The 22,559-nt window shown below is 22.3% G+C and overlaps 1 protein-coding gene across 1 annotated transcript; it reads left to right on the top strand.

Annotated features, from left to right (window-relative positions):
• Positions 1–233: 233 nt before the first annotated feature.
• HO173_005333 (uncharacterized protein) lies at positions 234–2,322 on the top strand (the record flags this gene model as incomplete). Its single annotated transcript, XM_037307251.1, has 3 exons — positions 234–1,051; positions 1,108–2,134; positions 2,200–2,322. 3 exons carry the CDS (start codon positions 234–236, stop codon positions 2,320–2,322), a joined length of 1,968 nt encoding a protein of 655 aa, XP_037165891.1.
• Between the last annotated feature and the right edge of the window lie 20,237 nt (positions 2,323–22,559).

Raw genomic sequence — 22,559 nt, 5'->3', positions numbered from 1 at the left:
TTTTGAAGCCAAAGGAAAAACCTCATGTAACCTCATTCTCTATCGAGAGTTGGATTACCACACGAAGATGAGCGGTCACCAGTAAAGAAAGAGGAGATCATAGTGATCGAGGATATGGCCATGGTTCTAATCGAGGTAATCAAAGACGTGGACACTTTGGCTCCTCGCAATCGACTTCATCCTACGGCAATTCCTCTTTGGATGTCGTCAGCAGGCACCACTTACCGCCCGATATGGGTTACAATGTTCATACAAATGATTACAGAACAAGTGGGTGTCCCCTGCCCAGCTATCCGCCGGTACAGCTCCCTCAATATCCCACTATTTTGCGTCAAGGCTATGGGCAGCAAATCCCGGCCTTTCCATTGGATGCCCGATCACCTCAAGTAGCATATACTGCAAATAGAAATGGCTCTACCCAAAATGGCAATGGGCAACAGCAGTATTCTTCGCATGGCTACAGTCCCTCACTCCCCACTATTCAAGCCCCATTGCCTGCACCTCAAAACCACACTTCGTTCCAAACAAACGCCCACGCTGGTCAGCCTCTACTGATGGGTCCACCGATACGCATGGGCTTTGATGCAAAGCCAATTGGTCATCAGACTCAGCAACATGCCCAGCCGACTGCGAACGGAACCAACGCACATCAGCATGGATTATCGAACGGCCACGATTCACCTTATCGACACAGCTCTCCCATGAGCTTCCCTTCTGGCCGTCACGAATCTCCAAATCCTTTCCCAGGATATCGTGGCCGAGGCCAGAAACGTGGACATGGAGAAGTTTTCCACAGACCGCGAAACCAGAATCACCGAATTCAAGTTGCACCCGCAGTGCCCAGCTTTGGAGGTCCACTTCCTCTCCCTATAAAACCACCAGCACTTCATGAAACTACTAGGAAACCCAGGAAGAAGAAGCGAAAACATAATCAGCTAGGTCTGACTCCTAAAGCAGAGGAACATGAGTCCAGTGAAGAGGAGGAAGACGACGCAGACGAAGAGGCCAGACTTGCCGCCGTGGCTGCGAGCACTGGTCAAGGCCCTCAGCTGTAAGCATATTAATTGGCAGCAATCTACCAGCCATAGCTCACTGACGTCTCCTTAGCTTACAATTCGACTTTAAAGGTCGTACTTCCACCCTACAATCTTCGTCAGATATCACAGCCTGGATAGAAGAACGCAAGAAGAAATTTCCAACTAAAGCGCGCGCTGAAGAGATTGCAGAGGGTAAGCGGCAGCGCGAAGAGCAACAGAGAGCAACCAATCAAGTTCGTAGAGAAGCTCAAGAAAAGCACAGAACGGAAGTCAATGAAAGACGGAAGCAGACGACGGAAGGAGAGAAGCAGCGAAAGAAAAGTGAAACCACGTCCAAAGATGCGGCGGCGAAATCCAAGCGCAAAGTGGAAAAGCTTCGAAAACAGCTCGAGAAGGAAGAGAGACGCATTGCCAAAGCAGAGGCCAAGACATCCAAAGATCAGGTAGAATTTAGTAGGGAAATGGGTAGAACGGATATGTCAGCCCTCGGCAATGAAAGCAAGAAGAGAAAGCGATCAGATAGCGGTGGATCTTGCAGCGCAAAGATTGAGGACACCGACCTAGTAAAGACAGAGCTTCAAGAAACCGCAAGCATAGTGCCTGATCCTTTGACACCGACCTCGCAGCCGGCATTAGCGGATGAAGAACGAGATCCTCCGCCCAAAGCTCTCAACGCAGATAGTGCCCCTGATCAAGCGAATCCTTCAAACGGACAAGAAGGCGACGGACACTCCTTCCCTGGGATGGACCGATCGATCCAAGATTCAAGTGTCTCCTCGTCCGACTCGAGCTGCGACTCTTCCTCGACAGTCTCTGAAGATATTACATCTTCCAGCGGTTCATCTTCCGACGATGCTAGTGACGACGGAGCTCCTGACGAGACTTCCACAAAGCGAAACGGGCCCGAGAGAGTTGCGCCTCCAAAGCGTGCAAAGCCGAAGCAGATATGCCGAGAGTTCCTCCATAAAGGTCTCTGCAAACGAGGCAGCCGCTGTAAGTATTTGCACGGATTGCCAGAAAGGGCAAGCCATAAGGCGGGGAGCCAGGAGGTAAGAAGAAATGAAGGAAGAAAGGAGAGAGTCGGACTCTATCAGCGAGTGAGTCGCCAGGTCCAACTTAACGTCTTGGCCATAACACGTGTGCTGACAATGTGCTTGTGTAGCTTGTAGAGCAGGAAAAAGAGCAAGAAGACCGCAATATTATGGAAGCTATCCTTCATCTCGGAGAAAAAGGGCTCTTGGAAAAATGCGTGCAGGCAGTAAATGGAGACGAGAAAGCAAGTTGAAGGCGAAGACGAAGGCTTACAAGTGACGTTATTTGAAGTAAGCTCTACTCAACTTAGTGAGGAGGCCCCAGAGCAAAGTGTTCCCTTGCATTGTGTAGCTCGACCTTCTTGTGTATGATAGCATAACGCACTGGAAAATCGAGCCCTGCTGAGATAGTGGCTACTCTAAGCCCACTTATGCTACGTCCGCGTCCACATATGCCTCTCTACACCTCGAATTCGACTGTGCATGTTTCTAGCCCACAGGTATCCCAGGCGCCCCGCCAATAAACATTATTGGCACGTTGACAAGATCAGCTTCTTTTTCTAGATACATGGATTGCAAGATCTTGCTTGCCACCTATGGCCGTTTTCTAAACAACGTAAGTGGCATGCATGCCAATCTTTTCTAGTCTCAGAAAAGGCCCCACGCAGTGGGTCTGAGTAGGAAACCCTGTCAAGCCTCGTTTTTTTGGTGGTTTGACTAATATGAGATATTTACCCCTAGGTATATATCATTAAAAAAAATATATATATATAAAATGGAATAAAACAAAAAAAGCATTAGTAAGTTCCGAGGTAGCTTTGCCTCGGAGCGAGCTACCTCGAAGCTATCTCGAAATTATTTTAAAGACTTAATAATCTATAACTTCGATATATTATTACTCGATAATCGAATTATTACTTTTTATAAAAATTTATAAATATATTCTTAATATATATAATAATAATATAATAAATTTTCTAAATTTAAAGTTCGAAGTCTCTAAAGTTATTAAGCTTTTTAAAAAAAATTAAAAATCTTAAAATAATTAAATAATTAAATAAATTAAAAATAAATATTAATAAAACTTTATATATCTTTACTTATATCTATAAATTATTAAATATTAATTTAAAAATTTAAATTAATTAATGAATTAATTAAGATAATAATTTAAATAAATAAATTTTAAGTAAAAATATAATAAATATTAATGTGTAAAATCTGGTCGGGTATATTCTATAATAATATTCTTAAATAAATTTATAAATATAACGAGTATTTAAGATTACTTTTAAGATTTTCTCGATATACGTTAAAGAATAAGAGAGAAATTAATAATATAGTTTTTAAAACCTTTAATTTAAATCTTCTACGAAGGTCGATATTAAAAGTTCTAGATATATTAAGATAAGAGTTTAAATAGAACTAAGTGCTTAGTATACTTCTAAATTTCATAAATAGTATTATTATTCTTTATTTTAATAAGTATTAATACTCTATATAATAGCGATATAGTATATATATATGAAGTATATATAGATAAAGTATATATAGAATAAAGTATATATATAATAGCGATATTAATAGAATATATAATAGTAATAATATTAAAGTACTAGTTATAGCGTAAGGGAATAAAGAGAGAGTATAAAGACTTTTAATATATAAGTCTCGTTTATATAGTATAATAGATAGAAATCTTCTTATTATTCTCTATCTTAATTATCTTTTATTAATATATCTAATACTTAGAGTATTAATTATAATAATAAGACTTAAATTTAAGTATTTACTTTAATTAAGACTAAGATTACTATCTAAATTATTACTATAATCATCGAAATATCTCGTTAAATTATTAATCGACTTTAGAAATAAGTTTATAATTAGTATATATAAAAGAATAAGATAGAATTAAGCTTAAAAATCTTAAATTTATATATATAACAAGTAAAGGCTCATGAATTAAATTTATAAAGTTGAATTTTTCTAAGTTAAATTAATTTTTAGCTCTAGCTCTAAGTTAAATCGAACTCTAATCGCTTACTATACGTTTTTAATCTACTTTTATTATTATAAAATTAATTTAATCTATATAATATATAAATATATATATATAAAGAGAGGCGCGCTAAGATTTAATTAGAAAGATATATTAAATATAAAGAATTAATTCGTAATAATTATCTATAAAAAATAGAGAAAGATTATATTCTTATAATAAGAAGTATTAAAATATTAGAAAGAAATAAAGATAATATATTAATTAGTAATATAAATCTTATATTATCTTCTATCGTAGTAAAATCTTTTAAATAATAAAATAGCTATTAGAGTAAGATATCGAATAATTTTAATTCGTTTAAATATATATTATTCGATATTTCTTCTATAAAGACTTAATTAACTATAATTATCGTAGTAGATTCTTCTCTTATAACGTTATTATAGTAATATATTATATTAATATAAGTAAAGGCCTATAAATTAAATTTATAAAGTTGAATTTTTCTAAGTTAAATTGAATTTTAGCTCTAGCTCTAAGTTAAATCGAACTCTAATCGCTTACTATACGTTTTTAATCTATATATAAATATATATATACGAAGAGAGACGCGCTAAGATTTAATTAGAAAGGTATATCGAGTATAAAGAATTAATTCGTAATAATTATCTATAAAAAATAGAGAAAGATTATATTCTTATAGTAAGAAGTATTAAAATATTAAAAAGAAATAAAGATAATATATTAATTAGTAATATAAATTTCATAATATCTTTTATCATAGTAAAATCTTTCGAATAATGAAATAGCTATAGATATCGAACGATTTTAATTCGTTTAAATATATATCGTTTAATATTTCTTCTATAGAGGCTTAATTAGCTATAATCGTCGTAGTAGATTCTTCTCTTATAAGCGAAATATCGAAAAGAAATAAAGATAACGTATTAATTAGTAATATAAATTCTATAATATCTTCTATTATAGTAAAATCTTTCGAATAATAAAATAGCTATAGACATCGAACGATTTCAATTCGTTTAAATATATATCGTTCGATATTTCTTCTATAGAGGCTTAATTAGCTATAATCGTCGTAGTAAATTCTTCTCTTATAACGTTATTATAGTAATATACCATATTAATACAGTAGGGATAACAGGCCAAGTTGCAGTAGTATTCTCCGCTTGCTGAGTAATAATTTGATATAGAACCGTGGAGAGCATATAACGTGGGATCTTAGAGAGCTAAGCCGTATTCCTGACGATGGTAGCCTTATTACCGCTTGGTTTCTCCGCAGTATTCTCCGCATTTGCCTGTTATAGATCCTCCTCTTACTCTTTAATGCAGTGGGAATGACAGGCTAAGTTGCAATGATATTCTCCGCTTACTAAGTGATAATTTGATGTGGAACCGTAGAGAGCATGTGACGTGGGATCTTGGAGAGCTGAGCCGTGTTTTTGACGATGGTAACCTTAATATGTGCTGGGGCGCGGGCTTCCCAGTAGTGGAAAGCTTGCGGAGTACTGGTTTTTGACTATCTGATTCTCAGGGAGACTCCTTAAAACCTCTCAAATCCTTCGGGGGCGCTTTAAGGGCTCTCCGAGAGCTTATATCGGAGGGGCTGTCAAAGCAAGCTCGAAATTTGGTTATTTTAGTGATATTTGATTAATTTCGAGATTGCTTTGACAGCCCCTCCGATACAAGCTCTCGGAGAGCCCTTAAAGAGCTCCGAAGGGCTTAAGAGATTTTAAGGAGTCTAACCCTGAGAATTGAGAGAGACGTTATGATATACTTACGGGGAGACCCCCTTCTAACTCTGAGAATTAAGAGAGACGTTATGATAAACTTAGGGGAGACCCTATAAAACCCCTGACCCGGGGCTCTCTCCGAGAGCTCTCCGAGGGCTCCCCGGAGAGGCTCGTCTCGCAAGCTCGATAGACGAATATTTCATTAAATTTCATCTACGCTATATTATCTAAAAGCGTATAAGTAATTCTATAACTCTACGTATTTAATTTATTATTATATTTTTAATAAAAGAAAAGAAATTAAAAAAGGTGGATTTAAAGAATTTAAAGTTCTTTTTTAGCTTCCTCTTTTAAATATACCCGTATATACCCGCGTTTAGATCGAAAATAAAGAAATAAGGTATATTTTAGACTAAAAATAGTAAAATTCGATAATCTAATTAGTTACTAGCTTCTTAGCGTAGAAGCCATTTAAGATTTTAACTCTTAAGTATTAAGAAAGTAAGCTTTTTAATTACCGCTTAATTTCTTCGTAATATTCTTCGTATTTATCTATTATAGTTTCTTCTCTTACTTCTTCTCTTATAGAATATTAAACTAAGTAAATAACTAATATAACGTGAAATCTTAAAGAGCTAAGTCGTATTCTTAACGATAATAATCTTATTACTACTTAGTTTCTCCGTAATATTCTTCGTATTTATCTATTATAGTTTCTTCTCTTACTTCTTAATATAGTGAGAATAGATTTCGAACGCGTTTAATATAATTATCATATTTTTAAAAGCTTCTTTTTAATAATATTTAGAATCTAATACGCGTTAAGAGATTTTAAAATAAGATAATAAAGAATAAATAGAGGAGAAAGACGCGTTTTAGAAGATAATATTATTAAATTAAAAGATATTATCGCTAATTTAGAAGAAGTATATAGAAAAGAATATATTCGTTTAAGCTCTTTAAGAGTTTTTTAATATATTTATAAGTAATAATAGATAGCTATTAAGCTCGCTTACGATCTCGATTATTAGTAATAATAAATTTATTAAAAAATAGTCTAAAAGTATTAATAGAAGCTTTAAGAGACGAATAATAGAAATATATATATTTAAAATATTAAATAATCTTTAGATAAGAAATATCGAAGATAATTATATTTATATTAATAAAATTAATAGAATTAATAAAATAATAAAAGAAGAATAATTATATAAATAGATGAAAGAATTATTATTCGATTTTAAATACGTCTAATATAACTATTATAACTATTATATTTAAATATTTATTTAATTTATTAATAATAGATTAAACTTTATAATTTTTATAGCGTTAGAAAGTGTAAATTAAGCTTTTATAATTTACGAAATTATAAAGTAATAATATTCGTAAAAAGCTAATTATTTTAGAGTATAAAATTTCTATATATAAATTTTTAATAAGAAAGCTTAAAAGAACTATCGAGCTAACTTAGTCGATTTAATTAAAGAGCGTAGTAACTTTAAATTAATAATTAACTATATATATAAATTTAAGATTTTTAAACTTAACTCTATCTTATTCTTTTATATATATTAATAGTAGAAATAATAAATTAAGTTATAGTAATATTCTTCGCTTATTAAGTAATAATTTAATATAAAATCGTAAAGAGTATATAACGTGGAATTTTAAAGAGCTAAGTCGTATTTTTAACGATAATAGCTTTATTACTACTTAATTTCTTTATAATATTCTTCGTATTTATTTATTATAATTTCTTCTCTTATAGAGTACTAAATTAAGTAACTAGCTAAGTAATTAATTAAGTAAATAACTAATATAACGTAGAATTTTAAAGAGTTAAGCCGTTTTTTTAATAATAGTAATTTTATTATCGTTTAGTTTCTTCGTAATATTCTTTATATTTATTTATTATAGTTTCTTCTCTTATTCTTTCTTTTATAAAGTATTAGATTAAGTAGCTAGCTAAATAATTAATTAAGTAAATAATTAATATAACGTAGAATCTTAAAGAGCTAAGCCGTATTCTTAATAATAATAATCTTATTATCGCTTAATTTCTTCGTAGTATTCTTCGTATTTATCTATTATAAATTCTTTTTTTATAGAGTATTAGATTAAGTAACTAGCTAAGTAATTAACTAAATAAATAATTAATATAATATAGAATCTTAAAGAGCTAAGTCGTATTCTTAACGATAATAATCTTATTACCGCTTAGTTTCTTCGTAGTATTCTCTATATTTATCTATTATAATTTCTTCTCTTACTTCTTCTCTTATAGAGTATTAAATTAAATAACTAATTAAGTAGCTGATTAAGTGAATAATTAAATAATTAATTAATAATCTAATTAAGTAAATTACTAAGCTAATAGAATAAATAGTATTAATTAAGCGATTAATCGAGTATCGCTAATTTAAAAGAAGTATATAGAGAAAGATAATAACTATAAATTCATTTAAACTCTTTTTAAGAGTCTTTTAACGCGTTTATAAGTAGTAATAGCAAATTCGCTAAGAGGCGACTTAAAGATATTAATAGAGGCTCTAAAAGATAAGAAAAAGAGATATATATATCTAAAGTATTTAGTAACGTTTTCGCGAGAGATATCGAGAATACTAGTCGAAAAGATATAATATATTCTATGAAATATTTCATATTAAGTAATATTATATCGTATTCGAATATAGTATAAGTAGAGTTAAATATTATTTTATTTTTCTAATATAGATTCGAGATCTTAGCGGGATATTCTACGATATAATATATTTATAATATTATATTATAAAATAGTATATATATAAAATATCTCGATTAAAATTTCTATATTTATAGAATAATTTAATTAAGATATATAGAATATATTTATTCTTCTTTATTAAGAGAGAGGAAATATAAAGAGTAATCTAATATAGTTATTTATCTTCTTATTAATAGTAATAATTAGAATAATAATTAGAATTATAAGTATCTCTATTCTTCTTTTTAAAATTATAATATAAAAGAATATTCTAAATTTTAAATCTTTAAATATTATAAGAATAAAATTCTATAATTATCTTTATTTATATATTCGTTTTAACGCGTTAAATAAGCTTAATAAACTTTATATTTATTCTTCTCTTAAATCCTCTATTACTCTTCTATTCTACTCTATCGCGATTCTTTTAAATACTCTAAATTTATTTTTATCTAATTAAACTTATTAACTATTTATAAATAAATTCGCTTCTTATATTATTTTAAATCTTTTTTTAAATTAAATCTATTATTATTAATTCTCTCTAATTATAAATTTATTAATTATCTCTTTATATATTATAGAGTATTAATAATATATTTTAATAAATTTATAAATATTAAGTTTATCGAAATACTTTTTATAAATTTATTATCTTTATTAATATAATTATTATAATTATTAATTAAATTTTTATATAAAGTACTATTAGCTCTTTTAATCTAATTTAATATATTAAGATCTTTTTTAAAATTAAGTTTAATTTATTTAAATTTATTTTCTTAATATTTTATATAAAGAATTATTATTAGAATATAAAATATCGCTAATAAAGAATATTTTTAAGTATTATAATATTTTTTAGTTATTAAGAAATATCGCTTATATATAATAATTCTTATAAAAAAATAAAGAATATTATAAGCTATTCGAGTAACTATAATATATTTAAACTTTAATTTCTTTTATTATTTTAAAATTAGAAGATTTATTAGATTATTAAAAGAAGCTTTATAAAGATTAGAAGTAAGATTATAATTAAAATAATAATTAAAAGATTTATTATTTCTTCTATACTACTAAAACTAATTATATTTATTCTTATTATTTAAATTTTTAATCTTAAATTTTATTATTTAATGGAAATATTTTTATTTAATTAATTTATTCGCTTAGCTCTTTATAATTAACTACTTATATTAATATTTTAATAATTTTAAAATATTTTTAAGCGCTTTTTAGTAGATTTTTATTTATAATTTCTTTCTAATATTAATCTTTTAATTTAATTTCTTTAACTTTATATTATTATAATTTAAATATAAAAATATAACTTATTTATATAAATAGCTTAAATCTAATTAAATTCGATTATAATAGATAATTAATTTCTTATAAGCCGTCTTAAAAGCTTTAAAAAGTTCTTTTTTTTAAGAAATTCTCTTTCTTCTTAATTTTCTAAGTTTTTTATTTATATAATTAAATAGATAATTATAGATATTAAAAATATAATAAATTATAATCTTCTTTTCTCTATTTATTAATTTTATAAATTTATAGAAAAACTTAATAAGTTAAATTAAATATTAAATCTATTAGAAATTAATTAAAAATTATTTAAATATCTAGATTATAATTTTTATTTATAATTATTTTTTATTATTTAATTTTAAATAGATAATTAATTTTCTTTTTAAAAAGTGTATAATATCGATATAAAGAAGTAGAGCGCGGATTAATATCTAATAAGTTAAATTCTAATAAGTTTTAATATTCTAAAAAAGCTTAAAAGAGTATTTCTAATAATATTACTTTTTTTTAGAAGGTTAATATTTATCTAATATTAAAATATTCTTATTTTAAAGTTATTTAATTTATAATATAAAAAAGATCTCTTTATATTAATCGCTAATATTAATATATATAGCGATTTTTTAAATCTTAATATAATTAATAATATAATAATTAGAATAATAATAAGAAATATTATATTTTTATTAAAGTTATCGATAGATTAATTATACTTATTTAAACTTAATTCTTATCTTCTTTATTACTTTAATTTCTCTAAAATTTCTTATTTATTAAAATAATTTTAATATTATCTAGAAATTCTTTTAAAATTAATTAAATAACGTATATTATATAAAGAATATATTATAAATAATTTAAAAACTTAAATTCTCTAATATTAAATAGATTATCTATTATAAAAATAAAAAGATAAAATATTAAATTATTAAAGAATATATTATTATTATTAGCGTTATTAATTATAAATTTAAATATATAAATTTTAATTTTAAATTTTATAAGAATTAAATTAATAATACTTATAAGTTTTTAGCTAGTATATTTATCTTTAATATATTTAAAATCTATAAAAATCTTATATTATTATTAATTAATATTAATAAAAAAGATTAGAATTATTATAAATAATTAGTAGTTATAAAATAATTAATAATCTAAAACTAGAGAGACTTTAATATTATCGATTAATAATTTTTTTAAAAATTCTATCTCTAATTTTATAGCTTTTTTTATTAATTAATTCTTTATAATAAATTTTAATTTTAATTATATATTAAAGTTAAGATAATATAAAAATCGTAGTATTTTAAAATTATTAGCGATTATAAATAGAATATTAATATTTATAATTTAGCGATAAAATTATTTCGAGAAATTATCGCCTATAAACTTTCGATCTTTTAATATTATAAAAGAATTTTAATATTATCTTTTTTAGAGTAAATAATAAGTTAGATATTCTATTTATTATTTTATTTATTAATAATCTATATCGTCTAGTTTAGAAATATATCTAATTTTTATAACTATTAATTAGATTCGTTTATTATAAATTACTTAAATTAGATTTCTTAATATATCTCTTAAACTTAATATATACTATTATACCGTTTATTTATAATCTATAAATAAATAAATTAGAATCTTATTATAATAATAATAAATAATATATAGCTTCTCGAAATTAATAAACGTATATTCGTTAAATTATATTTATTTCTAAAAAATTTAATTTCTAAATCTTAATAAATAGACTAATAATTATTATTAAATTTAAACTAATTCTATATAATCTATATTATCTTTATTTATTATTATATTTATTATTTTTTATTATTAATATTAAAAAGAAAGTAAGATTTATTACTATCTTTATATTAAAATATATTTATTAATATTTTATATTAAGTATTATTAATTAAGAAAGCTAAGCTTATACTAGATTAAGATCTAATTAATATTATAAGATTAAGATATTTAAAGAGAAATTAAAAGAGATATATAAATAAATAAAATAAGATTAATATTTAATATATAAATTCTATCTTCTCGCTATAATAGAAACTTATATTACTTTAATAATATATCGCTATATTATTTTCGATATTTTAAATTAAAAATTAACTCTTTCTAATTAATATTATAATTAATAATTATATATTTAAAAATATATAATAATATTAATATAGAATTAATATTTAATTTTATTAATTTAAAACTTTAATTAGTTTAGTTATTAACGCTTCTCTACTTAATATAATATATACTTTATTTACTTTAATACTAATATTAATTTATTACTATATTATTCTAATTATTAGAATTAAAGATTATATTTATTTAATTAATATTCTAATTATTAGTTATATTAATAAAAGCGTATATTAAATATCTTAAAATTATTAAATTAATTTTATTAGATATTAACAAGTAAAGGCCCATGAATTAAATTCATGGAGTTGGATTTTTCTAAGTCAAATCGAATTTTAGCCCTAGCCCTAAGTCAAATCGAACTCTGATCGCTTACTATGCGTTTTTGACCTACATACAGGTATATATGTGCGGAGAGAGGCGCGCTAAGGCCTAATTAGGAAGGTGTATTGAGTGTGGAGGATTGATTCGTAATAATTGCCCATAAAAAACAGAGAAAGGCCACGTCCTTATGGCAAGAAGTATCGAAATACCGGAAAGAAATGGAGACAACGTGCCAATTAGTGGTGTGAATCCCACAATATCTCCTGCCGCAGTGAAATCTTTCGAATAATGAAATAGCTGTAGACATCGGACGGTTTCAATTCGTCCAAATATGTATCGTCCGATGTTCCTTCTGTAGAGGCCCAATTGACTGTGATAGTAGATCCTCCTCTTGTGACGTTATTGCAGTGATGTACCATATTAATGCAGTGGGGATGACAGGCCAAGTTGTAGTGGTGTTCTCCGCTTGCTGAGTGATGATTTGATGTGGAACCGTGGAGAGCATATGACGTGGGATCTTGGAGAGCTGAGCCGTGTTCTTGACGATGGTGGCCCTGTTGCCGCTTGGTTTCTCCGCAGTGTTCTCCGCATTTGCCTGTTGTAGTTCCTCTCTTGCTCCTCAATGTAGTGGGGATAACAGGCCAAGTTGCAGTGGTGTTCTCCGCTTGCTGAGTGATGATTTGATGTGGAATCGTGGAGAGCATATGACGTGGGATCTTGGAGAGCTGAGCCGTGTTCTTGACGATGGTGGCCTTGTTGCCGCTTGGTTTCTCCGCAGTGTTCTCCGTAGTGTTCTCCGCAGTGTTCTCCGCATTTACCTGTTGTAGTTCCTCCTCTTGCTCCTCCTCTTATAGAGTATTAGACTGAGTGGCTAGCTGAGTGGCTGACTGAGTGGATAACTGAGTGACTGGCTGACGATCTGACTGAGTGGATTGCTGAGCTGATAGGGTAGGTAGTGTTGACTAAGCGGCTGGTCGAGTATCGCTGGCTTGGGAGGAGTATGTAGAAGAGGAGTATGTAGGGGAGGACGATGGCTGTGAATCCGTTTGGGCTCTTTTTGAGGGCTTTTTAACGCGTTTATGAGTAGTAGTAGGTAGCTGTTAGGCTGCGGCCTCGATCGTTTCCAATAGTAGCGGATTCGTCGAGGGGTGGCCTGGGGGCGTCAGTAGGGGCTCTAAGAGGCGGGCAAAGGGGTGTACGTGCCTTAGACGTTGAGTAACCTTTTGGCGAGGGGTATCGAAGATAATTGTATTCATATTGGTAGAATTAGTAGAATTGATAGAGTGGTGGAAGAATAATGATTACACAAACAGGTGGAACCGTGGAAGGATTATTATCCGATCCCGGACGCGTTTGGTGTGACTACGATATTGGAATGTCAATTTAATCCACCAATAGTAAGCCAAACTTCGTTATTTTTATAGCGTTAGAAAGCGCACACTGAGCTCTATAATTTACGAAATTATGAAATAATAGTATCCTTAGAGAGGTAGTTATTTCAGAGTGTAAGACTTCTGCACACAGATTTTTGTAGATTTTTGATGGTTGCGGACGCTAATTTATTTACCCGCGGTGTCTAACCAAAAAGCGTAGACCTGATAAATTGATGATTGGCTGCACATACAAATTCAAGGTTTTCTAGTTCAGCCCTACCTTATTCTTTTATATATACTAATATTAATTATATATATCTAAATCGAATAATAAATAAATCTATACGTTAATTATATTATTATTAATTAAATTATAAAGTCTATATATTAAAGAAAATCCGCGAATTATAAAAATTAATAAATTTAATTATTTTTTAAATTATATTTACTTAAGTAATAAAGAAGATCTTAATTTATATAGCTTTAAATTCGATTAATTCGCTTCGAATTTAATTCTTTATATTAAGTATACTTTAAGAAGCTATAGAGATAAAATTAGTAAGCGATTTTAATAATATAACTTACTCTTTAAATAATTATAAATAAAAAAAATTACTAACTAATATCTAGCGATTTAATTATATATATTTTATATAAAAAGAATTACTTTATAATTAAAAGATATATAACTTCTTAAATAATTATAATAAGATATAAATTTATAAATAATAATATAGTATTATTAAAGTCTAGATATAGTTTTTATAAAAAGAAAATATATAATAAATAAAAGAAAAACTATTCTAAGTTAAGAATAAGATATTCTAATTATTATTCTATTTATTATATTTAATTAATAATATTTAACTATTATATTTAATCTAATAATTTTATATATTTTATATTTATAAAATAAAACTTTTTAAATCGATTTAAATATAGATATATATTTATAAAAATATTACTACTTTAATAAAAGAGACTTCTTATTCTAGAATCTATATTAAATTAAAGATTATATTTCTATATTCGATAGCTTTAATTTCTATAGTTACTATTAATATCGCGATTAAATTTATATAATAATAATATATCTTTCTTATTAGCGAGTATTTCTATATTTATTATCTTTAGTTTTTATAATTATTATTAATATTACGACTAAATTTATATAATAATAATATATCTTTCTTATTAGCGAGTATCTCTATATTTAATAACTTTAATTCTTATAATTATTATTAATATCGCGATTAAATTTATATAATAATAATACGTCTTTTTTATTAGTAAGTATCTTTATATTTAATAGCTTTAATTTCTATAATTACTATTAATAACGGAATTAAATTCGTATAATAATAATATATCTTTCTTATTAGCGAGTATTTTTATATTTAATAACTTTAATTTTTATAATTATTATTAATATCGCGATTAAATTTATATAATAATAATACGTCTTTCTTATTAGCGAATATTTTTATATTTAATAGCTTTAATTTCTATAGTTATTATTAGTATTATAATTAAATTTATATAATAATAATACGCCTTTCTTATTAGCGAGTATCTTTATATTTAATAACTTTAATTTTTATAATTATTATTAATATCGCGATTAAATTTATATAGTAATAATACGTCTTTCTTATTAATAGATATTCTTATATTCGATAGCTTTAGTTTTAATAATTACTATTAATATCGCGATTAAATTTATATAGTAATAATATATCTTTCTTATTAGTAAGTATATTAATAATTATAAATATTTAGAATATAATAGAAAATAGTAGATAACTCTTAATAATATTTAATTTTAAATTTATAACTTCTTTATCTTATTTAGAAGTAAAGATATTTATATCTAAAATTTAAAGTAAGTAAATTTTAATATATAATTATGAAATATCTAGATATAAATCTTCTAATACTTCTCGCTAAACGTTTAATATTTAAAAAAAGAATATTAATCTTTAATTATACTTATATAAATTTTTTAAAAAAAGTTATATATTAATAGAAAGTCTTAGTTTATATTAATTATAATTATAAAGATAATTATAATTATAATTTTAAATATAATTAAATATTTAAGTTATAAGATTTATTATTAGCTAGTAAATAAAAAATTAAATTCTATTAATTATTCTATTTAATATCTTATTTATTATAAAAATATAGAGTTATCTTTTCAAAGCGAATCTTTAAAAATAATAGTTAAATAATATAATATATATATAATATAAAATTTTATAAACTACGCGTTAAAAGAGAAGCTTTAAAATTATAAGATTAATTAAAATTTAATAATAATAAATCTCGCGTAAAGCTTAAGCTATAGCTTATATTAATTATATATAATAAAAATAATAATAATTAGAAAAATATATTATTTAGTTTTTATTAATATTTTAATATTATTAAAATAAAGATAATATCTATTAAAATAATAGCGATATCTATTAAAGCGATAATAATATCTATTAAAATAATAATAATAAATAATAAAATCTTTATTTTAACGCTTTTAAATAGACTATTATCGCGCTTAGTTTAAAATAATATTAACTTTTTTAAAGAGTTATTAATAATAAATTAAATATATATAAATTAAATTTTTTACGTAATCTATTTATATATTAATTTAAAATTATTAAAAAATAAAAAATAAATATATAGTTTAATATTTATATTATACTTTAGATATTATTATAATAATATTAAATTATTTTAATAGAAATTTAAGATATAAAAAAGATAATATTATAATAAGAAGAATTAATAAAAAAAGTTTTAGAAAGAAGAGAAAGCTTAGATATCTATTATATATATTAAATATTTAAATTACTTTATATTATCTAATTTAATTTAAATATTAATAAATAATATACTTTCTTTTTAATTTTAAAAATTTAAATTAAAATAAATTATATTTATTAAATATTATTATCTAATATAATCTTATTTACTTTTATAATATTTATAATTATTATTATAATTTATATAAATTAAAAAATAAAATATTTAAAAAAAGCAGTTAATAAATAATTATCTTTATCTAATTTAATTAAAATAAAATTTTTATAATTTATTAAAATTTTTATATATTTTATTTTTATTTTCTTTTCTTTATATAAATAATTATTCTTTTAATTTAAACTCTATAATTAAAATAGTATATAATATATATTCTCTTTATTTCTAACTTCGATATTTATTAGAATTAATATACTTTTTAATAAAATAAATATTAATTAAAATTAAGTATAGCTTAATATCTATAAATATTTATATAAATCTTTTAATTTCTTTATATATATTTATTAATTTATTTTTTTATAATAATTAAAATAGAAGATACTAAGTTTAATAATTTATTATAATAAATATTAAATATTAATAATAATAATAATATTAAAGAGTTTTAATATAGATTAATTAAATAATAATTAAATTCTTAATTAAAATAAAAAGCGAAGAATAAATTTAATAAAAATAAAAATATTAAGAGATCGCGATAGCGAATAAATATATTTATATTTAAAAAGAAATTAATTAAAAAAGTAAAGAAAATTAATATTTTAATTATTAATTATATTATAGCTCGTAATAAGTATAAAGCTAGATATATTAATATATTATAATTAAAATAAAAGTAAACTTTTAAGAAAATTAGATAAAATATAATAGATAAATAATAAATAATTTCTAATTCTAATTATTATTCTAATAGACTTATATTTTAATAATATTATATAAAAAAAATATATAAGCGTAATTTAAAGAAAGTCTAGAATTTTACTCTTTATATAAATTATTATATATATAAATAAAGATAAAAGCTTAGATTATAAGAATATAAATAATATTAAAATTAAATAAGATATAAGTATTAAAAATAATTTTATTATATATATTAATAATTAAATAAATTTTATTTTTTAAACTATTTAAAAGTATAATATAGAATTTAATAATAAGTTTTATTATAGTTTAAATTTAATAATATTAACGCGTTAATTAATAAATATTAAGCTATTATAAAAATCTTAAAATATTAAATATAATTATATTTAAAAGATAAAATTATAAATCTTTATTTATATATAATTAATTTAATATATAATAATAAAAATTTTATTACGAAAGCTACGCTATTTAAATTAATATTTTAATCTTAATTATTATTTTTATTATTATATAAGTAATATAAAGTTATCTTTTATTTAAATATATTTAATTTTTAATTCTAATTATTATTATAGATATTATTAATTTATTCTAGAATTATTAAATCTACTTTTATATATTTTTTATATTTTATCTTTTTTTTAATTAAATAGCGATTAAATTCTAAATTAAAATAAATATTTAGAAGAGAAAAGTTTATAAATATTTAATTATATAATTTTATTTTTTTTATACTTTTTATAATTATTAAAATAATTAATAATATATAATTATATTTTATAGTTATATTTATAATAATTAATTAATTTAATAATTAAATTATATAAAGATAAATATATTCTTATTTTTAATTTAAATAATTTAATTAAAATAATTATAAAATTTAAATTCTTTTTTTATAATATAACTCGCTTTTTATATATTATATAAAAATAAATATCTATTTAAATAGAGATTATTAGAGTTAATTATAAAGCGTAATAATAAGAGATTTACTCTTAAATTAATAAATTAAAAAGATTTTTATTATCTTATATAATACTTTAAAAGTAAATTTTTAAATATAATAGTATTTTAATAAATTCTAATTAAGTATAATTTAATAAATTAAATATTAAAAAAAAAGCTTCGAAATTATAAGATTAATTAATTTTTAATAATAATAAATCTCGCGTAAAGCTTAAGTTATAGTTTATATTAGTTATATATAATAAATATAATAATAATTAAAAAAATATATTATTTAATTTTTATTAATATTTTAATATTATTAAAATAAAGATAATATTTATTAAAGTAGAGATAGTATTTATTAAAGTAGCGACGATAGCGATTAAAGTAGTAGTAATATTTAATAAAAACTTTATTTTAACGCTATATCTAATACTTTAAAATAATATTAACTTTTTTAAAAAGCTATTAATAATAGATTAAGCGTATATAAATTAAGCTCTTTACGCGATCTATTTATATATTAACTTAAAATTATTAAAAAATAAAGAATAAATATATAATTTAATAATTATATTATACTTTTAATATTATTATAATAATATTAAGTTATTTAAATAGAAGTTTAATATATAAAGAAGATAGTTTAATAATAAGAAGAGTTAATATAAAAAAGAAAGTTTTAGAAGAAAAGAAGAGGAGAAGAAAAGCTTAGATATCTATCGCGTATATTAAATTTTTAAATTATTTTAAATTATCTAGCTTAAATTAGATATTAATAAAATACTTTCTCTTTAATTTTAAAGATTTAAATTTAAGCGAATTACGTTTATTAAGTATTATTATCTAATATAATCTTAATTACTTTTATAATAATTATAATTATTATTATAATTTATATAGATTAAAAGATAAAAGATTTAAAAGAGTAAGTTAATAAATAATTATTTTTATCTAATTTAGCTAGCGTTAAACTATTATAATTTATTAAAATTTTTATATATTTTATTCTTACTTTCTTATCTTTAAGTCTTATTATCTTTATAAAAATAATTATTCTTTAAATTAAATTTTATAATAATATATTTAAAATAGCGTATAATATATATTCTCTTTATTTCTAATATTAATATTTATTAGAATTAACGCACTTTTTAATAAAATAAACTTTAATTAAAATTAAGAATAGCTTAATATTTATAGATATTTATATAAGCCCTTTAATTCTTTTATATATATTTATTAATTTATTTTTTTATAATAATTAAAGTAGAAGAGATTAAGTCTAATAATTTATTATAATAAATATTAAATATTAATAATAATAGCGATATTAAAAAGTCTCGATATAAGTTAATTAAATAATAATTAAATTTTTAATTAAAATAAAAAATAAAAAATAAATTTAATTAAAATAAAAATATTAAGAGATCGCGATAGCGAATAAATATATTTATATTTAAGAAGAAACTAATTAAGAAAATAAAAAAAGCTAATATCTTAGCTATTAATTACGCTATAATTATTAAAAAGTATAAAATTAAATATATTAATATATTATTATTATAATAAAAATAAGCTTTTAAATAAATTAGATAAAATATAATAAATAAATAATAAGTAATTTTTAATTCTAATTATTATTCTAGTAGACTTATATTTTAATAATATTATATAAAAAAAATACGCGAGCGTAATTATAAAGAAGTTTAAAGTTTTATTTATTACGCGAATTATTATATATATAAATAAAGATAAAAGCTTAAATTAAGAGAAAATAAATAATATTAAAATTAAATAAAATATAAGTATTAAGAATAATTTTATTATACGCGCTAATAATTAAATAAATCTTATTTTTTAAACTATTTAAAAGTGTAATATAGAATTTAATAATAAGCGCTATTATAGTTTAAATATAATAATATTAATACGCTAATTAATAAATATCGAGCTATTATAAAAATCTTAAAATATTAAATATAATTATATTTAAAAGATAAAATTATAGATCTTTATTTATATATAATTAATTTAATATATAATAATAAAAAGTTTATTATAAAAGTTACGCTATTTAAATTAATATTTTAATTTTAATTATTATTATCGCTATTATATAAGTAATATAAAGTTATCTTTTATTTAAATATATCTAATTTTTAATTTTAATTATTATTATAGATATCGCTAATTTATTCTAGAATTATTAAATATACTTTTATATACTTTCTATATTTAATCTTTTTTTTATATATCGCGAGAAGATAGCTTAAAGAAATATAACTTATTATATTAAGCTACGATACTTTTAAGAGAATATTAAGAAATATATTAACTTTTCTAAATTAACGATTTAATAAAAAAATTATAATTATAATATATATAATTTTATATTAAATAGCGATATCGAAAATATATAATAGATATATAAAATTATTATTAATGATTTTAATTATAAAGTATTAGCGAATTTCGCGCGATTAATATTATTAAAAAATAAGTTTTTATTATTATTAATAGATATAGCTCGCTTTCTTTTATATATATAAAGTAATAAAATTCTATTTTATTTAATTTTATATCTTATTAATTTAGCGTAGTTATTAATTAAAATAATAATTAAAATAATTACTTCTAAATATAAAAATTCTAATTAAAATATTTTATATATATATTATTTTATAATATAATATAATAAGATATACTATATTATAGAATATCTCGCTAAAATTCTATATTATATTAGATATGAAATAATATAAATCTTAATAACTTATACTATATTAGAGTATAGTATAGTAGATTAATATTTTATATTATCTTATATCTTTTCGATTAGTAATCGAGAATAATTATATTTATATTAATAGAATTAATAGAATTAATAGAGTAATAAAAGAATAATAATTATATAAATAGATGAAAGGATTATTATCTAATCTCGAACGCGTTTAATATAATTATAATATTTAAATATTTATTTAATTTATTAATAGTAAGCTAAACTTTATTATTTTTATAGCGTTAGAAAGTATAAAGCGAGCTTTATAATTTAAGAAATTATAAAGTAATTATATATATTATAAGCTAAGTACTTTAAAGTATAAAATATCTATATATAAATTTTTAATAAGAAAACGCGAGAGGGCTATTAGGCTAACTTAGTCGATCTAATTAAAAAGCGTATAGAACTCGAATTTATAATTGGCTACATGTCAGGCCTAATACGTCATAGGCCTTGGCGCTGCTTACGCCAAGGCGCCGACATCGCATATTCTACGTCAGAGTCCCTTTTAGAGTCTAGTTTTAATAATATACTTTATATACTTAGAGGCTTAGCGAATATAGGTTTACTTTATATACCTCGAAGTTTTAATATTTCTTAGAGATTAGTTTTATTATTAAATATATTATTAAATCTTATAACGATATTATATCTTTTATAGCTTATATTCGCTAGCTAATTATTAGTAAACTACGCCTTTATAATTCTAATCTCTCTATCTTTTAAAGAAAAAGATTTATTATTATTATAATATCGAGTTTATCTCTAAATCGTATAATAAAAAATAAAGATAATATCGAGAGCCGCCATAGCGTCGATAATGAGTTCGAGAATTTCTTATTAATAAAAGATTTTACTATAAAATAACATCTTATAATTATTAAAACTAAAAATTATTATCTAAAATAAGAATAAGAATTAACTATATTAAAGATTTATAATCGCGAGCTTTATAATATTAGCTTATTATCTATAATTAGCGAGAGTCTATTTATATCGATTATTATCGCGTCTTTAATAAATATATTAATTAAAATAAAAATACTTCGTTTTAAAAGAATATATTCTTATAAGAATATTAATAAGAGAGAGTATCTATATTAGTTTCGCGAAGTTAAAATTAAGTTTCTTATAAGTTTTAAGTATTTTATTATTAACTAATTAAGAATTATTTATTATATATAATTTTTAAAAGATAATCTTAATACTTAATAATATAAATATTATTAAACTTATAGTTTAAAGGATATAACTTTTAAATTCTTTAAGTAGTTTTTATTTAATTTAATAGCGAATCTAGTAAATTACTATCTCCTCGCTTATAAAAAGTAAAAGAAGATTAAATAACGCTTCGATTAGAAGATATTTATTTTTAAGATCTATTTAAAGAAG

This window comes from Letharia columbiana (assembly GCF_014066305.1).
Source record: "Letharia columbiana isolate WasteWater2 chromosome Unknown Sc0000014_s0, whole genome shotgun sequence".
NCBI classification, from domain to species: Eukaryota; Fungi; Ascomycota; class Lecanoromycetes; order Lecanorales; family Parmeliaceae; genus Letharia; species Letharia columbiana.
The sequence above is the reverse complement of the archived record's forward strand: the minus strand, read 5'-3'. Positions and strand labels throughout refer to the sequence as shown.